General features: G+C 44.9%; 2 protein-coding genes across 15 annotated transcripts in view; one reads left to right on the plus strand and one right to left on the minus strand.

Annotated features, from left to right (window-relative positions):
• Positions 1-18,686, plus strand: part of LOC138765252 (laminin subunit beta-3-like) — a 145,810-nt gene that overhangs the window by 116,549 nt on the left and 10,575 nt on the right. For 10 of the 13 annotated variants that reach the window (XM_069942264.1, XM_069942273.1, XM_069942267.1 and 7 more), the window contains 5 exons: positions 1,352-1,559; positions 2,422-2,563; positions 3,384-3,560; positions 4,050-4,200; positions 5,684-7,692. In XM_069942264.1, coding sequence (XP_069798365.1) covers positions 1,352-1,559; positions 2,422-2,563; positions 3,384-3,560; positions 4,050-4,200; positions 5,684-5,823 — 818 coding nt within the window. In that variant the 3' untranslated portion in view covers positions 5,824-7,692. Of the gene's footprint in view, positions 1-1,351; positions 1,560-2,421; positions 2,564-3,383; positions 3,561-4,049; positions 4,201-5,683; positions 7,693-18,441; positions 18,641-18,686 lie in introns of those variants that run through there. The other 3 variants (XR_011358548.1, XR_011358547.1, XM_069942275.1) reach the window with 2 other exon arrangements.
• The window catches only part of LOC138765253 (calcium/calmodulin-dependent protein kinase type 1D-like), a 31,156-nt gene continuing 27,803 nt past the window's right edge, over positions 15,334-18,686 (minus strand). The window contains exons 11-12 of one of the 2 annotated variants that reach the window (XM_069942276.1): positions 16,843-16,963; positions 15,334-15,706 (exon numbers count right to left, since the gene is read on the minus strand). In XM_069942276.1, the coding sequence (XP_069798377.1) occupies positions 16,873-16,963 (91 nt within the window). In that variant the 3' untranslated portion in view covers positions 15,334-15,706; positions 16,843-16,872. Of the gene's footprint in view, positions 15,707-16,842; positions 16,964-18,686 lie in introns of those variants that run through there. The other variant, XM_069942277.1, reaches the window with a different exon arrangement.

Consider the following 18,686-nt stretch of genomic DNA (forward strand, 5'->3'; position numbering starts at 1 on the left):
GTGTTTGATGTTTCCACGCTGCAGGAAATGAACAGATCTACCCTATCTATACCCTCTCAGAATTATTGAGACCCCCATTAAGTTAACCCACAGCCTCTAGAAAGATGCCTCATGTTCAAACTTATTGCCACATGTACCAAGGTGTAAAAGTTGTTTTGCGAGCAGACCAGTAGACATCTCATACACGGCACAGAAAGTGCGAGTTCAGTTGGGACAAAGCAAAGGCAATATCGTTTTACTGGGTGGGGTTCATTCAGGAGCCTGATAATGATGGGAAAGAAACTGTCTGTGAATCTGGTGCTGCTGATCTCACATCTGCGCCACATCTTCCTGATGGGAGAGGGTGAGAGTGTATTGCTGGGGTTGGATGGGTCTTTTAACATGTTGGCTGCTTTTCCCGGTCAGTTATAGATGGAGATGGGTGTGTGTGATGGTCTGAGCCATGTTCACAACCCTCCACAGTTTCTTGTGGTCTTGGGTGGAGCTGTTCCTGCCCCTCCCTGACAGGAGGGATTCCTAGTCCGAGGGGAAGGCCATCAGGGTCCCTGTCCACACAGTATGTTAGCACCGCAGTGTGTTAGAACACATAGTGGGTTAGTACCTTAGTGTGTTAGTACAACAGTCATGTAACAAGACTGGTAAACCAGACTAATAATCCAGGAATTGTAGATTTGTATGTAGTACCGAGGTTAAAATCACAGTGCTGAGTTACAGAGAGAAATCAGTGAGAACCAAGTGAGGACAATGCTATTTTACTCGGGTGTGTGAGGTTCATTCAGGAGCCTGATAACAGTGGTGGGTGTTGTAGTACACTATCAGTAACCAAGACAAGGCTGACGGAACGATAGGCTTTAGTAAACAGAAGAACCTTGCTGGCCCAGATCCAGGTATAGGAATGGCGGGAAGGGAGAGGTGGCTTGACCTTTATGGCCCAGGACCACGGGGGGAGGAGTCATAGGGTATGAGTCATCAGTGGGCGGGCCAGCTCCATATATACAGTAACCAACAATAACTATATATAATGGAGGAATCATATCACAGGTGTGTTACCTCACATTGGTGTGAGGGGGTGAAGGGAAAGTGGCCGGGGTGTGGTGAGCATGTTTTGAATGTGTCATTAACAGGGTTCAGGCTGGAAATGCCAGTATTTCAATTGGTTGAGCAGATTGGGCATCAGCTGGGGTATCTGGGGTGGGTTCCGGGTTTGAGGGGCTAGCAGATGCAGAGCTGATGGATGATTAGTGTGGTGGATGGTGAGGGAAGGTCTGCAGAGCCATACCGGGGAGGGGGGAAGAGTGAGCTTTGCTTTATCCCCCAGGGGTCTTTAATGATGTGTGCTCTGCGTTTACAGCATCCCAGGTGGACCCCGACGACATTCAGAGGATCAGCGAGCATGTGCTATCGCTTAAACTCCCCACCGATGCAGCGACAATTCGTGAACGGATCAGCACCTTGCGTGAGATTGCAGCCAAACTTCCCGATGTCTCCGAGATCCTGGCAGACACGCAGGCTGACGTGGACAAGGCCAAGGCCCTGCTGGAGGAGGCAGAGAGAGCCAGGTAGTGGGTCAGCAGTGAAAGTAGGGTCAGAGGGAGACCAGTCTCACTGTGGGAGGGGGGGGGGGGAAGGGGGTGGGGCATGTCAGACCACTCTCTCTGTAGGGTGGGAGGGGGATCAGATCACCCTCTCACTGGGGATGGTGGGGCGGGGAGCAGACCACCCTAACACTGGGGATGGGGGGGCAGACCCTCTCTCACTGGGGGAGGGGTCTGTGGGTTAGACCCTCTCACTGGTGGAGCGGATCATCCTCTCACTGTGGGGTAGTGGGGGGGGTGGATCACCATCTCAAGGATAGCAGACCACCTTTCACTGGGGGGTGGTGGGGAGCAGACCACCCACACCCTGGGGGAGGGTATGGGAGTTGGACCACCCTCTCACTAGGGGGAACCATTCTCAGTCAGGGGGATCATCCTCTGGCTGTCATCTCTGATTGGGTTCTTGCCCCGAAACTGCCCTTGTTCCAGTCCCAGTGAACGGACGGTGTGCAGTAAGTTAACGAGGGTGTAGGCAGCTGCTGGAATCTTGAGCAAACGACTCGCTGCATCAGCAGTGGACGGCCTCAGTGGGGCAAGAAAGACCAGTGGCGTTTGGTGTCATTACCCTCTATCCAGACTCACTTTGTGGGTTAAAGGTCACGACCCAAACATGCAGCCTGTGCTGCTGAGTCCTTCCAGAAATTCACTGTCTGCCTCTAAAGTTAAATATCCTCTTCCTTCTCCCATACTGTGGAGACAATATTTTAAATAAAGTGCTAAAAGTGTTGGTAAACTCTGCAATCTGAGGATCGATCCACTGTGTTTGAAATACAACCTGCAATCACAACTGAATTCATTTGGTCTTGTTCGTTGTGCGGTTGGGCAGGGACCGAGCTGAAGAGGTGAAGAACAATACCGGTGAGGCTCGCGACGTGTTGCTGGATGCCAATAACGCCCTGGGCAAGGTCACCGACAGCATCAGTGATGTCATGGAAGCTATTGACACAGCGCAGGACCGTGTCAGACAGGTAAATCAATTCACACTCCTTTCACCGGAATGGAAGTCAGGGAATCCCAGAAACAAGATGAGGTCAGACCTTCTCCTTTGCACTAACATCTGTCTCACCAAAGCCATCTCCAAACACAACGTTAGTAAAACATGCAAGTGTGCAGGCACCGTGGTTGAAGTCGAAACTCAGCAGGTCAAAGAGTGTCCTTATAGAGCAAAGATAAAAATACCTTGAGCCCCTCATCAAGGTGTGAGCAAAATGAAGATAATAACTACAGGCGCCTGCCTACATTTTGCTCACACCTTGATGAGGGGCTCAACCCGAAATATTGGGGTATGTATCTTTGTGCTATAAAGTACCCTGACCTGCTGCGTTTCCCCAGTGTTGTGTTTTATTGCACACGTTAGTATCCTCCCTTTTATTGGCAAGCGTTTGCACTGAGAAAGCCGTCAGACATTTCACTTAATGGTCAAATGGTGATGCCATGGCATTTCATTCACTTTATCACACGTTGAAGTTTGGAATTGTAACGTTTAAATTCCGTTTGTGTTGGAGTTATGGGAACGAGACCAATTCTAATTTACAGACGAATCTTCACACCATTAAAGATGTGTTCATCTTTGCTCTCTCTTATTTCCCTGCACCCTGCACCTAATCCCCTCGTCTGCATAAGTCTACACTGCCCCTAAATCTTCTACCACTAACCTACATTTGTCAACTTTAGTCATAAGTCCATCACAGGGGAGCTGCAAAATCCCTGACGTACTCCGAGCTGTGACCCTCTGCTGTTCTAACGATGCCCCTACATAGTAATGTGTCTGTCGTATTTATTCTGCAGACGGAGGACATGCTCACAGGTGCAGAAACAAGCCTGTGGGATATGACAGATCGACTGATGGGTCTCAGTGGCAACATCAGTGGTATGATGATACAGAACAAGGCAAATCAACAGAGAGCCTCAGCACTGGATCTCAGTGCCAAAGAAGCCCAGGAATCAGGCGAGGAGGCTCAGAAGGTAGATATTCATAAACGAGGCAGAAAGGAAACCTTTTCGTGGCCTTTCAACATTCAATTCTCATTATAAGCAGAATATGAAAATTGGCAGACACTGTGGATGAAGGAAATGTTGGAGAAACTCAGCAGGTCAAACAGTGTCCTTTGTACAGCAAAGGTAAAACTACAGAACGGACGTTTCGGGCAGGGTTAGCACCTTGATGAAGGGCTCAGCCCAAAACGTCCATTCTGTAGTTTTACCTTTGCTGTACAAAGGACACTGTTTGACCTGCTGAGTTTCTCCAGCCTCGTGTTTTTATTTTAAGATCTCATTTTAAATTGTCTGTTTTATCCTATTGGAATGATAGAAATCCACCTGTTACTTCTCTCGAGATTTGACATGGGAGTTATCACTGACTTCACACTGTTCTTGGTCGGTTTTGGAAACTCAAGATTGACTGAATTGGTACCAACTGCTGGAGTCATCCTGATCTAATGTGTCCTTTTCCAGGAACTGAAGCAACTCATTTTCCAGTACGAGGAGCTTCGAAATAAGATTCCAGAGCCGCTCCCAAATGACCTGCTGGAACGAGTTAATCGGGTTAAAGATGAGGCTGGCGATTACGTCATCAAGGCCGAAAGGTTAATGGAGATGATCGGAAGTAAGTTACTGAGTGTTGTTTGCTATTAAGAACATGTGACTGCAAAGTTGTCCAACAAAGGAGAAAGGGAGTGCTGCTGTAAACCCAGTTGCCTTGTACCTGCAAGTGGCAACAGGAGCTCAGGTTGTTCCACGCCACTGGCCCAGTGTAGACAAGGGCATCGGGAAGTAAAGCAGGGAAGGGTTGAACCTGCACTCTCCCAGGTGAGGCAGAAGTTCCAGAGAGCAGAGACATGGCCCTCTTTTTAATATCAGAAAGGACCATTGTTCCCATGATCTCTGGCAGACGAGGTATGGGTGGAAACTATTCAGGAGAAAGTTGAGCATCTGGGTGTCTGTACACACAAAGTTTTAGTACATCGGTGTGTTAGTACAATAGTCTTGTAATGATACTGGTAAACCAGACCCGTATGTAGCACCGAGGTTAAGCAGTGCAGGGTTATAGGGAGAAATCAGTGGGAACCAAGTCAGGGCAACTTTATTCAGGAGCCCGATAACAGCAGTAGGAGCGGGATCTCACACTGGTGAATCTTCTTCCTGACAGGAGGTGTGGGGGGGGGGGGAGAGGGCTGGTGTTGAAGGGAGAGTGGCCGGGGTGGGGTGAGTATGTTTTGAGTGTGTCACTAAACACTGACTCAATGATAGGCCCCTGCTCCAAATTCCAGTGGCACGAAACACCCAGCTAGTACGTCCTACCCGGGACAAACCAGTCTCACATCCCACCGTTCTCCACAAGGATCATTCCAAGAAGAATGATGCCACCCCATCTCCAAGTGTTGAGGGAGGTGAAGGGGTGACCCATCCTGAAGACAGGCCATCCAACCCCTGGAGTGTTGGTGGACGTGCGATGGCATTTCCCTCCAGAAGACCCTGTGTTGAAGAAGACGTCATTGACCCTTTGGATGGTTGACTGGTGGAACTCATTCATCAGTTGGTGTTGCTCCACCCACTGAGTTCCTCCAGCGGATGGGTATTTGCTCCCTTTTCAGGAATGGCTGCCAGACCTCTTTCTCCATTTATCCTTTTGACTTGCCAATTCACTGATTAATTAACTGATTAAGTCATGTCTGTAGAGAAGCTACCTCCCAGTCTCACACCCATCTGCCTGCCTCTGATGGCTAACGAACATTTGCAAAGGCACATACATCGCAAATGAATCTAAACTGTCTTCTGAGTAAAGCTCGTTTAAAGTGCCTCCTGAGAAAGAGGGCTTCTTCCAGTGGGAATTATTCAAAGTTCCAATTTATTGTCAGAGTCCATACATGACATTGCTTCCAACCCTGAGATTCTTCTTCCTGAGGGCATGGCAGAATTTCGACTTGTTGATAACTGTGAACTAGCCCGTAATAGCTCAGTCTAGGATTGGTGCAAGACCATACCATGCATGGTGTTCATTTGTCAAAGGCCATTGCTTGCCCAGTCGATGTGCCTATACCTCAGGATCAGGATATTTTATTGACATTGTGAATGTGCTTTGGTTTTAGAAATTGAGCAGGACCTTGCTTTGGGAAATCAGCAACTGGAGAGCAAATCTGCCCAGCTGGAAGACTATCAGAATAAAGTCGTCAAGATCAAGAACTACATAGAATCTCAAGCCCGGTACTACAGCCAGTGCATCCCTTAATGGTTCACATGGAACCGGGCCCAGACAAGGCTGCCCCTCGTCCACCTTCATCATTGGAGATTGAAGCATGGGAAGAGGTGGGCTTGGAATGAGCTTCTTTTGGACCTTGTGATTCTCCTGCGTGTGGAAACATCTGTGACCCAAGGGATTTCACCAAGACTATTTTGTTCTCACCTGCACATTTACATCTTATCACTGGAATGTGTTCAATTTTACATTTTCGAGGTGGGAAAGAAATGAAATGCTTTTCACTGGAGGTTAACTACTTCTGTCCACAACACAGTGTTGTATAAGTTATTACAATGAAATAAATGCAAACCAATCAGAACTCGTGTCACTTACGGAGATCATTGCTTGTTGAGAACATTCCAGAAATAGCAGCGGCGGTTCTTTGGAATAACTGGAGATTTTTCACTGCTTGCTCCCTGCCTCCCATTTGAAACCGGCTGATGACAATGGATCTTGTGAGGATTTGGAACCATTTCTAAGCCTGTCTTCAACTCAGTGACCAGCACCCTCTGAAGAGCGTCAGGCATTGATGCAGGTGGGAGGAACCCAGAGGGAAGATTTCATGGTGAAATAAGGGGTCTCAAAGCCCACTGTCCCTGGTGCAGAGAGGACAAGCCTTCAAGCTAGTCTCCAGGGATTATTTTTCACACGTAGACGAAAATCGTCCAGTCCATGATGGGGTGATTCTCATCAAATCCCAGCACTCGTTCATCCAACACACCTTGGGTAAAAGCCACTAGTGCGTGGTCTCTGCAGAGATGCTGATGAACAGGAGGTGGAAAGTGCAAATCATTTCAGTTTCCACATCATCAAAATGAACAAGCATCCCATCTCCGAAAATCGGGATTTTGGTGCCCGTGTATGTTGTACAATGTACGTGATTATTAACTCACCAACACTTGGGCATTGAGATCGGAGTGCAAGTATTCTGTCTGGGCAGTCTCCAGACAGCATCCATTTTGCCAATTTCTGTATATTTCCGTTAAACCTTTCACCATTTCTCTTTTCCAATCCCTGTCTCCTTTCGGTTGGCGTAGTGGTTAGTGCAATGCCTTCACCGCACCAGGGATTGGGACCAGGGTTCAAATCCTGCGCTGTCTGTAAGGAGTTTGTACGTTCTCCCCATGTCTACGTGGGTTTTCCCTGAGGTCTCTGGTTTCCTCCCACCATTCAAAGCGAAACAGGGGTTGTAGGTTAATTGGGTGTAAATTGGGCGTGGCGAGCTCATGGGGCGAAATGGCCTGTTACCTAAATTTTTCTCACCCCTTTCTCTCTCCATTCAGAGTTACACCTTCCCCATCACGTCTCAGCATTTTTCTCATCTACCCTCCCACCTGTGTTCACTTATGTCCTCATACCTGTTGGTCTGTGCTTCCCCACTTGCCCCTTCCCCCCTCCTCTCTCCCTCACCACCTCCTGCCACCCCCCCCCCCCCACACCCCCAGCTTTTTATTCTCGTGCCTGCCTCGTTTCCTGCTCAGACCTTGGCGAAGGGTTCAGGCCCGAAACACTGGTTCCCCTCTACTTTCCATTGATCCCCAGTGGCCTGCTGAGTTTCTCCAGCATACTTCTGGAAGGGGCCTCTTAACTCCCCTGGTCACTAAATGTCACTAATGTGTTGGGGGTGGGGCGAAACAGGAATGACACCAGAGTCTGCAGATGCGGGAACCTGGAACAAAACACATTCCGCTCTGCTGGAGGATTGAGCAGTGTTGAGTCGAGCAGTGTCCGTGGAAGAAAAATGATGGTCAACGTTTGGTTCAAAATTCTGAATGATTCATGTTGTTTTCCAGTGGAAACTCTCATGTAATGTTCCAGTAAAGATTCTCTTGTAATGTTAATAATAAAAAAAATCTCATAGACCTGACCTGATTTTCCACAGGGAGGGGAATATTAGAAATGACAACACCTTCCTCCTTAAAGCCATAAACCATAAACAGAGTTTTAACAAGTTAAAATGAACACTTTGAAACCCAAGACAAGTTTCATTTTACAGACTTTAATCCTTATATGGAAAGAAACATTTCTCAGATGTGATTTTGCTAATTTTCTTAACACAGTGCAGCCTAAACACTGACACGTTTGAACTTACAATAAAAAATACAGTTAGAAGAGCAAGTTAAAACTTCTTTCTTTTTTTGGCTTGGCTTCGCGGACGAAGATTTATGGAGGGGGTAAAAGTCCACGTCAGCTGCAGGCTCGTTTGTGGCTGACAAGTCCGATGCGGGACAGGCAGACACGGTTGCAGCGGCTGCAGGGGAAAATTGGTTGGTTGGGGTTGGGTGTTGGGTTTTTCCTCCTTTGCCTTTTGTCAGTGAGGTGGGCTCTGCGGTCTTCTTCAAAGGAGGTTGCTGCCCGCCAAACTGTGAGGCGCCAAGATGCACGGTTTGAGGCGATATCAGCCCACTGGCGGTGGTCAATGTGGCAGGCACCAAGAGATTTCTTTAGGCAGTCCTTGTACCTTTTCTTTGGTGCACCTCTGTCACGGTGGCCAGTGGAGAGCTCGCCCTATAACACGATCTTGGGAAGGCGATGGTCCTCCATTCTGGAGACGTGACCCATCCAGCGCAGCTGGATCTTCAGCAGCGTGGACTCGATGCTGTCGACCTCTGCCATCTCGAGTACTTCGACGTTAGGGATGAAAGCGCTCCAATGGATGTTGAGGATGGAGCGGAGACAACGCTGGTGGAAGAGCAAGTTAAAACTAATACTTCAATATCAACAGCCTCGCCCTACAGAGGAATCTCTGAGGTTTCACCCTCCCATGGACATCCGTCTAGTAGCTAAGAGCAATTAGCATGGTGACTATAAGAGCATAAGATATAAGAGCAGAAATAGGCCATTCAGCCCATCGAGTCTGCTCCACCATTCCATCATGAGTTGGTCCATTTTCCCATCAGCCCCACTGCCTGGCCTTCTCCCCATAACCTTTGTTGCCCTGGCTCATCAAGAACATTTGCAAAAGCACATACATCGTAAATGAATCAAAACTGTCTTCTGAGTAAAGCTCGTTTAAAGTGCCCACCTTAAATACACCCAATGACCCGGCCTCCACAACCACCTGTGGCAACAAATTCCATGGATTTACCACCCTCTGGTTGAAGAAATTCCTCCATATCCCTGTTCAAAGTGGGAGCCTTTCAATCCTGAAGTTGTGCCCTCTTGTCCTAGACTATTTAATGTAGAGCATTGAAACCAAACATGATAGAACAATTTTGCGAGTGAAGTGGACCAGTTTGGAGCAAAACACTGCAGATCCTTCAAATTCTGAAACAAAAAATACAATAAAAAACTGCAGATGCTTTAAAATCTGAAACAAAAATACTGGAAACACTCAGCAGGTCAGGCAGCATCTCAGAAGGAGAACACGTCAGAAACATCCAGAAAGGACTTTGACCTGAAACATTAATTTTACATAAAAATGCCACTGGAAGAATTCAAGAGGTCAGTCAGCATCCATGGAGAGAGATGTGGTGTGAACGTACCAGGTCAGAACCCTCTCTTCCCTGAACAGTAACTTATTACCAGAGAAAACAGAGGGAGTTAGGAGAAAAGGGTGGCCATGCAGCTAATCTCAAACTTGTCCATCGACAACGAATCCCCCTAAAAAATTAAATGGCGGCGCTGCCGGGAGCCGCTGTAACCGCAGAGAGAGAGTGAGTAGTGAGGTCTCAGTGCTCCCTTCAGGGTCTAAATGCCTAGTCCAACTGCTGTCAGTTCTGTACAGGCTTTAAACAGCCTGTTAAAGGAGCTGACAGCGGTTTATTTTAAAATCCTGTAACTGTGGAATCTGGGCCCAAGATGGCAGCGGCCTTCAGGGGTTACAGACTCTGGGGAAGCAGAGGACTGGCACAGGGCACCAGAAAACGGGGAGACTGGAGAGGAGAAGAAGACGACCCACAGGACAGTGACCGTGGTGGCGGACCAGCGAGGGGCTCTGCGGCTGAAGGTCCCGCAGGCGGCAGGCTGTTTCCGACTCGAGGCGAAGAATCTGTGCAGGCTGCAGGCGGCTGGTGACTGGCTCTAGACTGGCTGAAGGAGTACCAAGTATCAGAACCTGGAAGCGAGAGGGCGCCGAGGGCACTGAAGGCTTCGTGATCACATTGGAGGATCGGATCTGAGTCTGGGGTGGCCATTGGGTTAGACTGGACTCTGTGTGGCTGCGGGGGATGGAGGCAAATCCACACGGTGACTCTGGGGAGACTCTCTTTTGCGCTTCTTTCTCTGACTGTAAGGGGCAATTTCTGCTGATGGAGAATCTTTGCCTCCTAGTTGACTAAAGGAAATTTTCTGTTTTATTACATGACAATGAAAGGATCTTGAATCTTGATCCCAACATGTCTGGAGTTTACAAAACAATACATGAACAAGTAGCAGCTTTAACACTCACAAAAAAAAATATGGGGGTTGTGTCATTTAACAGATTAACAGTCCTAAACATGGGCAAACATGTCATAAGGAATCAAACTGCAAATCTACACATTCTATCACTCTCCCAGAAGGGGGCACAGAGGGTGGTGGGTGTGCGGAACAGGGGGTTCAGGCAGGGACTATAGCAATGTTTGGATGGATACATGGAAAGGGTGGATTTAGACCAGCCAGTCTTGACCTTTATTTGGCTATGGCCCCCTTAGGACCCTGCTCAAAGTTTATGGGCCCCCTTCCCTGTGAAGCAGTCAAGTTCAGACCTTAAGATATAGGAGCAAAGTAGGCCATTCGGCCCATTGAGTCTACTCCGCCATTCCATCATGAGCTGATCCATTCTCCCACTCAGTCCCGCTCCCTCGGCCCTCTCCTCATAACCCTTGATACCCTGACTATTCAGAACTATTCAGAAATCTATCAATCGCTGCTTTAAATGCACCCAACGGCCTGGCCTCCACAGCCGCCTGTGGCAGCAAAGTCACAGAGCAAATTCTGTCCTTCTCTCCTACCAACTACTACAAAAAATATATATTTTATGATTTTTGACTGTGGCCCCCATAAGGGTGGGATTTGTACAGCCCCTGTTGAGAATGGCTGGTGTTTTTTTTAAATAACTTTTTATTTTTCACACTGTGAACCATATCAACCAAAGTACATACAAACATTTCCCTCTTAAATATTCACAGTGGCATTTTCTCCCCTTTTTTTCTCCCCTTTTTCCCCCCCTCCCTTCCCTCCCTCCTTCCCACACCCCTCCAAACCCACTAAACATTCAACATATACAATACAATAAAACTATTAAACCATGTCATCACATAATGAAAATAAACTAAAAAAATGCGTCATCTCCTTTTACCCACTGGATCAAGTCATTTTGTCTTCATATCATTTTAGGGGGTGGAGGTCCGAGGCAAGCCCCCTCTGATATGTTCCATGTACGGTTCCCAAATTTGTTCAAATAATGTGACTTTATTTTTTAAATTAGATGTTATTTTTTCCAATGGAATACATTTATTCATTTCCATGTACCATTGCTGTATTCTCAGGCTCTCTTCCATTTTCCAAGTTAACATTATACACTTTTTTGCTACTGCTAAGGCTATCATAATGAATCTTTTTTGTGCTTTATCCAGTTTGAGGCCTAATTCCTTACTTCTTATATTACTTAGAAGAAAGATCTCTGGGTTTTTTGGGATGTTGCTTTTTGTGATTTTATTTAATATCTGGTTTAGATCTTCCCAAAACTTTTCCACTTTCTCACATGCCCAAATTGCATGTACTGTTGTTCCCGTTTCCTTCTTACAGCAAAAACATCTGTCTGATAATGTTGGATCCCATTTTTTTAACTTTTGGGGCGTGATATATAGCTTGTGTAACCAATTATACTGTATCATGCGTAACCTTGTGTCTATTGTATTCTTCATAGTTCCAGAACATAACTTTTCCCATCTTTCATTTTTTATCTTTATGTTTAAATCCTTTTCCCACTTCTGTTTAGGTTTATAGTTTGTTTCATCATTTTCCTTTTCTTGCAGTTTGATGTCCACGTTTGTTATAAATCTTTTAATTATCATTGTGTCTGTAATCACATATTCAAAGCTGCTTCCTTCTGGTAACCTCAGTCTGTTTCCCAAGTTATCCTTTAAATAAGCTTTCAGTTGATGATATGCAAACATTGTACCATGAGTTATTCCATATTTGTACTTCAACTGTTCAAATGATAATAATTTATTTCCCAAAAAACAGTTTTCTATTCTTTTAATTCCTTTTCTCTCCCATTCTCTAAAGGAAAGGTTATCTATTGTGAAAGGGATTAGTTGATTTTGCGTCAATAATAATTTTGGTAGTTGGTAATTTGTTTTTTTCCTTTCTAAGTGAATCTTCTTCCATATATTGAGTAAATGATGTAATACTGGTGAGTTTTTATATTGCACCAGCTTTTCATCCCACTTATAAAGTATATGTTCTGGTACCTTCTCCCCTATTTTATCTAGTTCTATCTTAGTCCAGTCTGGTTTTTCCCTTGTCTGATAAAAATCTGATAAATACCTTAATTGTGCTGCTCTATAATTTTAAAGTTTGGTAACTGCAAACCACCTTGGTTGTACCTCTGTTAATTTATCTAACGCTAACCTTGGTTTCCCCCCTTTCCATAAAAATTTTCTTATTATTCTCTTTAGTTCATTAAAGAATTTCTCTGTTAAGGGAATTGGTAACGATTGAAATAAGTATTGTATCCTTGGGAACACATTAATTTTAATGCAATTTACCCTCCCTATCAATGTTAGCAGAAACTCTTTCCAATGTTCTAAGTCTTCCTGCAATTTCTTTATTAGAGGCTGATAATTTAATTTGTACAAGTGGCTTAAGTTAGTATCTAACCTGATCCCTAGGTATCGGATTGCTTGTGTTTGCCATTTAAACGGTGATTCTTTTTTAAATTCTGAATAATCTGTGTAACTCATTGGCATCGCTTCATTTTTATTTGCATTGATCTTGTACCCCGATATTTCTCCATATTCCTTCAATTTCTTATGTAATTCTTTTATTGATATTTCTGGTTCTGTTAAGTATACTATGATGTCATCTGCAAATAAACTGATTTTATACTCTTTCTCATTTATTTTTATCCCTTTTATTTTCTTTTCTTATCATTCTGTCATGGTTCTATTGCTAAAGTGAACAGTGAGGGAGATAATGGACATCCCTGCCTAGTTGACCTACTTAATTTAAATTGGTTCGATACATATCCATTTACTGTTACCTTCGCCAATGGTCCATTATACAATGCTTTAATCCAATTAATATATTTTTCTGGTAGATTGAACCTCTGTAATACTTTGAATAAATAATTTCATTCTACCCTGTCAAAGGCTTTTTCTGTGTCTAAAGCAACAGCTACTGTTGGCTTCTTGTTTCCTTGAACTGCATGAATTAGATTAATAAATTTACAGACATTATCCGCTGTTCGTCTTTTCTTAATAAATCCAGTTTGATCTTGTTTTACTATTTTTGGTACACAGTGACCAATCTGTATTCTAATAGTTTTGCTATTTTATAATCTGAATTAAGTAAAGATATTGGTCTATATGATGCTGGTGTTAATGGATCCTTCCCCGTCTTTGGTATTTCTGTAATTATTGCTCTCTTACATGAATCTGGCAAGTTTTGTGTTTCTTCTATCTGGTTCAAGGTTGTTTTGTTCCCTTTGCAATTTTGGCAGTTCAATTTTAGCTAAAAACTCTTCTATTTTATCATCTTTCCCCTCATTCTCAGTTTGATATAAATTGTTCATAAAATTCCTTAAAGTTCTCATGAATCTCTATTGGGTTATATGTAATTTGTTTGTCCTTTTTCCTTGATGCCAATACAGTTCTTTTAGCTTGTTCTGTTTTAAGTTGCCAGGCTAATATTTTATGTGTTTTTTCTCCTAGTTCATAATACTTTTGCTTTATTTTCATTATGTTCTTCTCCACCTTGTACGTTTGTAATGTTTCATAATTTTTTTTGTCCGCCAATTCTGTCCTTTTCATTATATCATCCCTTTTTACTAGTTCCTTTTCTGTACTTACTATCTCCCTTTCCAACTGCTCTATTTCCCGATTGTAATCCTTTTTCATCTTAGTCACATAACTTATTATCTGCCCTCTAATGAAGGCTTTCATTGCGTCCCATAATATACATTTGTCTTTCACTGATTCTGTGTTTATTTTAAAATATGTTTTAATTTGGCATTCAATAAACTCCCTAAATTCCTGCCTTTTAAGTAGCATGGAGTTTAACCTCCATCTATATGTTCTTGGTGGGATGTCCTCCAGTTCTATTGCTAATAACATGGGTGAATGATCAGATAGTATTCTAGCTTTATACTCAGTTTTCCTAACTCTCCCTTGGATGTGGGCCGACAACAAAAACATTTCAATCTTTGAGTATATTTTTTATGCCTACTTGAATAATATGAGTATTTCTTCTCCCTTGGGTGCTGCCTCCTCCATATATCCATAAGTTTCATTTCCTGCATTGATTTACACCTCTAGCTTTTGAATTATAAGATGCTGCTGCTATGTGCCCTACCCAGTCTCTCTTTAATTTATTATGTTCCACTTCAGTTAGGTGCGTTTCCTGCACAAATGCTATATCAATTTTTTTCTTTTTTCAGTAAATTTAATAGCCTCTTCCGTTTAGAGAATGGCTGATTGAGAGAGATATAGGCCAAATGCAGGCAGTGGGACTAGTCTATGTGGGGCACAGTGGTTGGCATGGGAAGTTAGGCCTGTTTTCTCATTGTATGATTCTGACTCCATAATTTAAGATTTGTAGAGATGTTAGCTTTACATAGAATATGACTTCACAATACAGGCCCTTTGGCCCTCGATCTTGTGCTGATCTGTACAGTATATTCCATAATAAAGTACTAAACCCTCCCTACCACATAACCCTCTATTTTCCTTCCATCCATGTGCCTGTCTAAGAGTCTCTTAAATGCCCCCAATGTTCCAGCCTCCACCACCACCCTCACCAAGGCATTCCAGACTCCCACAACTCTCTGTGTAAAACACCTACCCCTGATGTCTCCCCTAAACTTCCCTCCCTTCACTTTGTACAGGTGTCCTCTGGTGTTTGCTGATCCTGCCCTGGGAAACAGGTGCTGACTGCCCACCCTGTCTATGCCTCTCAGAATCTTGTTGACCTCTAGCAAGTCTCCTCTCATCCTTCTTCACTCCAAAGGGATAAGTCCCAGTTCTGGTAACCTTGTCTTATAAATTTGTAATGCATTTTCAATGTATTATTTTAATGATACAATCATCCTCTCCTGTGGAAGATCTAATCCCTGAAACAGCACTGATACTTGATCTATGAAAAGACGGGAGCACCTAGTTTCTCTTAAGCCACAATATCAAGGCTATTGAGAGCTCAGGGGTAGAATATTAAGGGAACCAAAGGCAGAGACTCTCAATAATGAGCTAAGGATCTGTGAGGAGTTGGATCTGTTCACTGCAGAACATTACAGATGGGGGAATCACCACAATTAAACCGGAAGCTCCCAATAAATCATCCTGGGCATCACTTCACAAAGAGAATTCAACGTGTGAACTATTTTATTAATTAAAAAGAAACAAAATCTGAAATACAAGAATGTCATTTGAGGATAAATGTTCTTTTCATCCATCTAAAGAATGAATTGGAAATCCAAAACCAAACTGACAACGTTGAACAAGAGTTGAGCAGGATGGATATTTACATTCAGTCTTGATTGCCCTCTGCTCTATTCAATCTGAGCTTTCTGTGGAATGCCTCATTTCAGTGGCTTCCTCCCATTGGTGCAGGCTCCAACTCAACTTGGACGAACCATAACGTGGGTGCCCAATGCTCTTATTATCTGCGTCCTCGATCCTGATGTGTCTCCCCTCCACCTGAGCCAGGTATTAATGAGCTTCCATTGTCCAGCCTGGAAGGAGAAATAGCTTGCTCAGTGAGGGAAGCTCCAAAGAGTTCAAACAACGGGGATAAGGGGGCAACTCCTCAGAGCTGGGCCTTGCCAGAACATGCAACACATACCCTTCTGCACCAGGAGAGCTGCTCGTTTAAACCGGGACACCTCATCTCAGGGCCACTGCTTACCCTGAAGCTCACCGCCACTTTCTCCGGGAAAAGGAGGGAGTTAGAATAAATACTGGCCTTGCCAATGAGGTTCAGGTCACAACAAGGAATAACTTATTTCTTGTACTAACTGCAACTGTGAATATTTATTTAACTATGCCTTGATATTTATTAACTTTTATTCTGTCTTGTCACATTGTGGGCAGTTAGTTGATACCATAGTAGCTGGGGTATATACATAATACCTGTGTGGCTGGAACAAGGAGGAATTCCAGTTCATCTGTACACTGTACATGACAATAAACCCTCATCATCTCGATGACTCATTTGAAAATCATAACACGTCCACCTGTGGCGTGAGGTTGGATGTTTTTGAGGCTTTGCGGGGTTTGGTTTGAGATGCTCAGTGACAGCCCTGATCCCCAAGCATGTGTAGGTGCTGGTGTTACCAGAGTCAGGACTGACTACAGGGGATCGGGAAATGGGTGAGGAACACAGGGATGGGAAAGCTCCCGGTCCGTGAACTGGCTGGTGCGTAAGATGGATCTTCCCCTGTGATAGTACAGATTCTATCTCCAATGTGTATATGTACAGATGGTCGTGTAGGATGATTGTGACTGGCTGAGAGTGTAGCCACACCTACTGGCAGGGTTTAAAGGATTGCTCCTAGCCAGGTCATTCTGGACTGGTCGACCTACTTGTGATATGGTCCAGTCTTTTAGTTAATAAAAGCCTTGGTTTGGATCAACAAGTCTTTGGTTCTTTTGATGTGCTCTACATTCCCCCCCCCGCCCCACCTTCAGCCCCTGACCCAACCCAGTCATTGTTATTGTGTTTCAACACCATTAACTGAGGAGAGCGAATACATCCCATGTCACAGGGAGATCGTCCGACCGCGAGGCCAAACTGGGCCAGACTGGGATCAGGCTCTGTCAGATCAGTGGGAGCCCTGCTGCAGGAAGGGAACAGAAGATCTTTGATCACCTGCTGGCCTGTGATGCTGCTGGGGCCACTTCACATGAGCAAGCACACCCCAGTCTGCCTGGGTACTCCCTGTGCAATGCTCTTCCATTTTGTACGCTCCACAACTCGGCATGCAGACGGCCTGTTGAAAAGATGACGCTTTTAGTGATGTTCAAAAGCAATTCAACCTCTGAATCAACATGTCAATCAACTCTATTTCGCATTGGCTTCCTAGATGGGGACCTTCATTGTATGTAAATAAATAAACTAGATCAGCTGTGACCTTGATGGATGGCAATGGTCAGGGGACCTACCTGTTCCTATTTTTGTTCAGACACCTGCCAACATTTTACTCGTACCTTGATGAAGGGCTCAAGCCCAAAATGCAGTGGCTGGTTAACTACCACCTGGGCCCTAGGCTGAGCTTTAATAAGGACCCCACAGCCCCACCCTTCATTAATTAGAATAAAGTGAAATTGTTCCATTTATTAGCTTTTGGATGAGATGCCCTCACATATTCTAAATGCACCCGTCAGAGACGAGCTGGGTTAGAGGAGGGGAGGAAAAAGTTCATTAAAATCAAACAAGCGTTTACCTGACAGAAGTCGTCTGTCAGCCCTGAATAATTTGAAAAGTCTGTTAGTTACAAAAGTATAAATAAAATCAGTTCTAAAAAAGTCTTAATACAGAAACAGGAGAAGGGAAGAGTCTTTTTTAGAGAAGTATCCTTCCCTTGAGCGACCCTGCATGAGCCGAGCTCTGCTGCAGGAGGCAGACCCCAGACGCACACACGTGTACAAATGCGAGCATTGATTGACAGATGGCTTTGGGTTCGGAGGAGCCAGAATTGATAGATGGGACCAAGACCCCGCTGCTAATTGACAGGTGAATGCGGTACCTCCATGAACCTTGGTTGATGGGTGGATCCGGGACTAGCGCGAGCCCATATTTGGCAAGTGGTTACATTGGGGTCCCTGTGGTTGTGACCGGCCCCCTTGACTTCCGGGCCCCAGGCTTCAGTTTACTCAGCCTGTATTTTTACCTTTGCTGTATAAAGTGCACTGTGTGTTTAACCTGCTGAGTTTCTCCAGTGTTGAACTTTTACTTCAACCTTCAGACTTCCGTGTATTACTTCCTGTTCCTATTTCTCAGGTCGCCCACCCTTCTGTTCACCAGGGTCAAGAAACAGGTAATGGAGTAAAAACACGAGGCTGGAGAAACTCAACAGTTCATACAGTGTTGTTCCTGGAGCAAAGATAAAGATATAGAACCAATGTTTTGGTCTTGAGCCCCTCATCAAGGGATGAACAAAATGTAGGCAGGCATCCGAACAAAATGGTGGGGGTGAGTGGCAGGGGAGGAGGGGCATGGTCCCACAGGCAGGAGGTAATAGGTGGATAAGGGAGGGAGGGCACAGTAGCAAACAGGGGGAGGGGGGGGTTGGAGAGGGAAGGGGGTGGATGGAGAGGGAAGGGGGTGGAGAGCTGGAGGAAAGGAGACAGGGGTGGGGAAGGGAAGGGGAATGGGGAATGGGCTGGCAGAAACCGGAGATGTCGATGTTAATGCCAACTGGTCAGAGTATCCAGATGTAGAATTACATGTTGTTTTTCCAATTTACAGGTGGTTTGAATTTGACTGCATTAGACCATGGTCAGACATGACTGCACGTGAGAGGGGTACTGAATTGAAATGGTCGGCCACTGGGAGATCCCTGTCACTGGTGTGGACAGAATGAAGGTGCTCAGTTAAGGTAATGGAGAGGCCGGGGCCTATCACTGACTGAGAATGGAATAACAAAGCAGAGGTGTGGGGCCAAATCTGAGCTGGGTGTTTTGAACTGAGCTAATTTGGGAACTGCAATGTGA

The sequence above is a fragment of the Narcine bancroftii genome, chromosome 5, assembly GCF_036971445.1.
Source record: "Narcine bancroftii isolate sNarBan1 chromosome 5, sNarBan1.hap1, whole genome shotgun sequence".
Classification (NCBI taxonomy): domain Eukaryota; kingdom Metazoa; phylum Chordata; class Chondrichthyes; order Torpediniformes; family Narcinidae; genus Narcine; species Narcine bancroftii.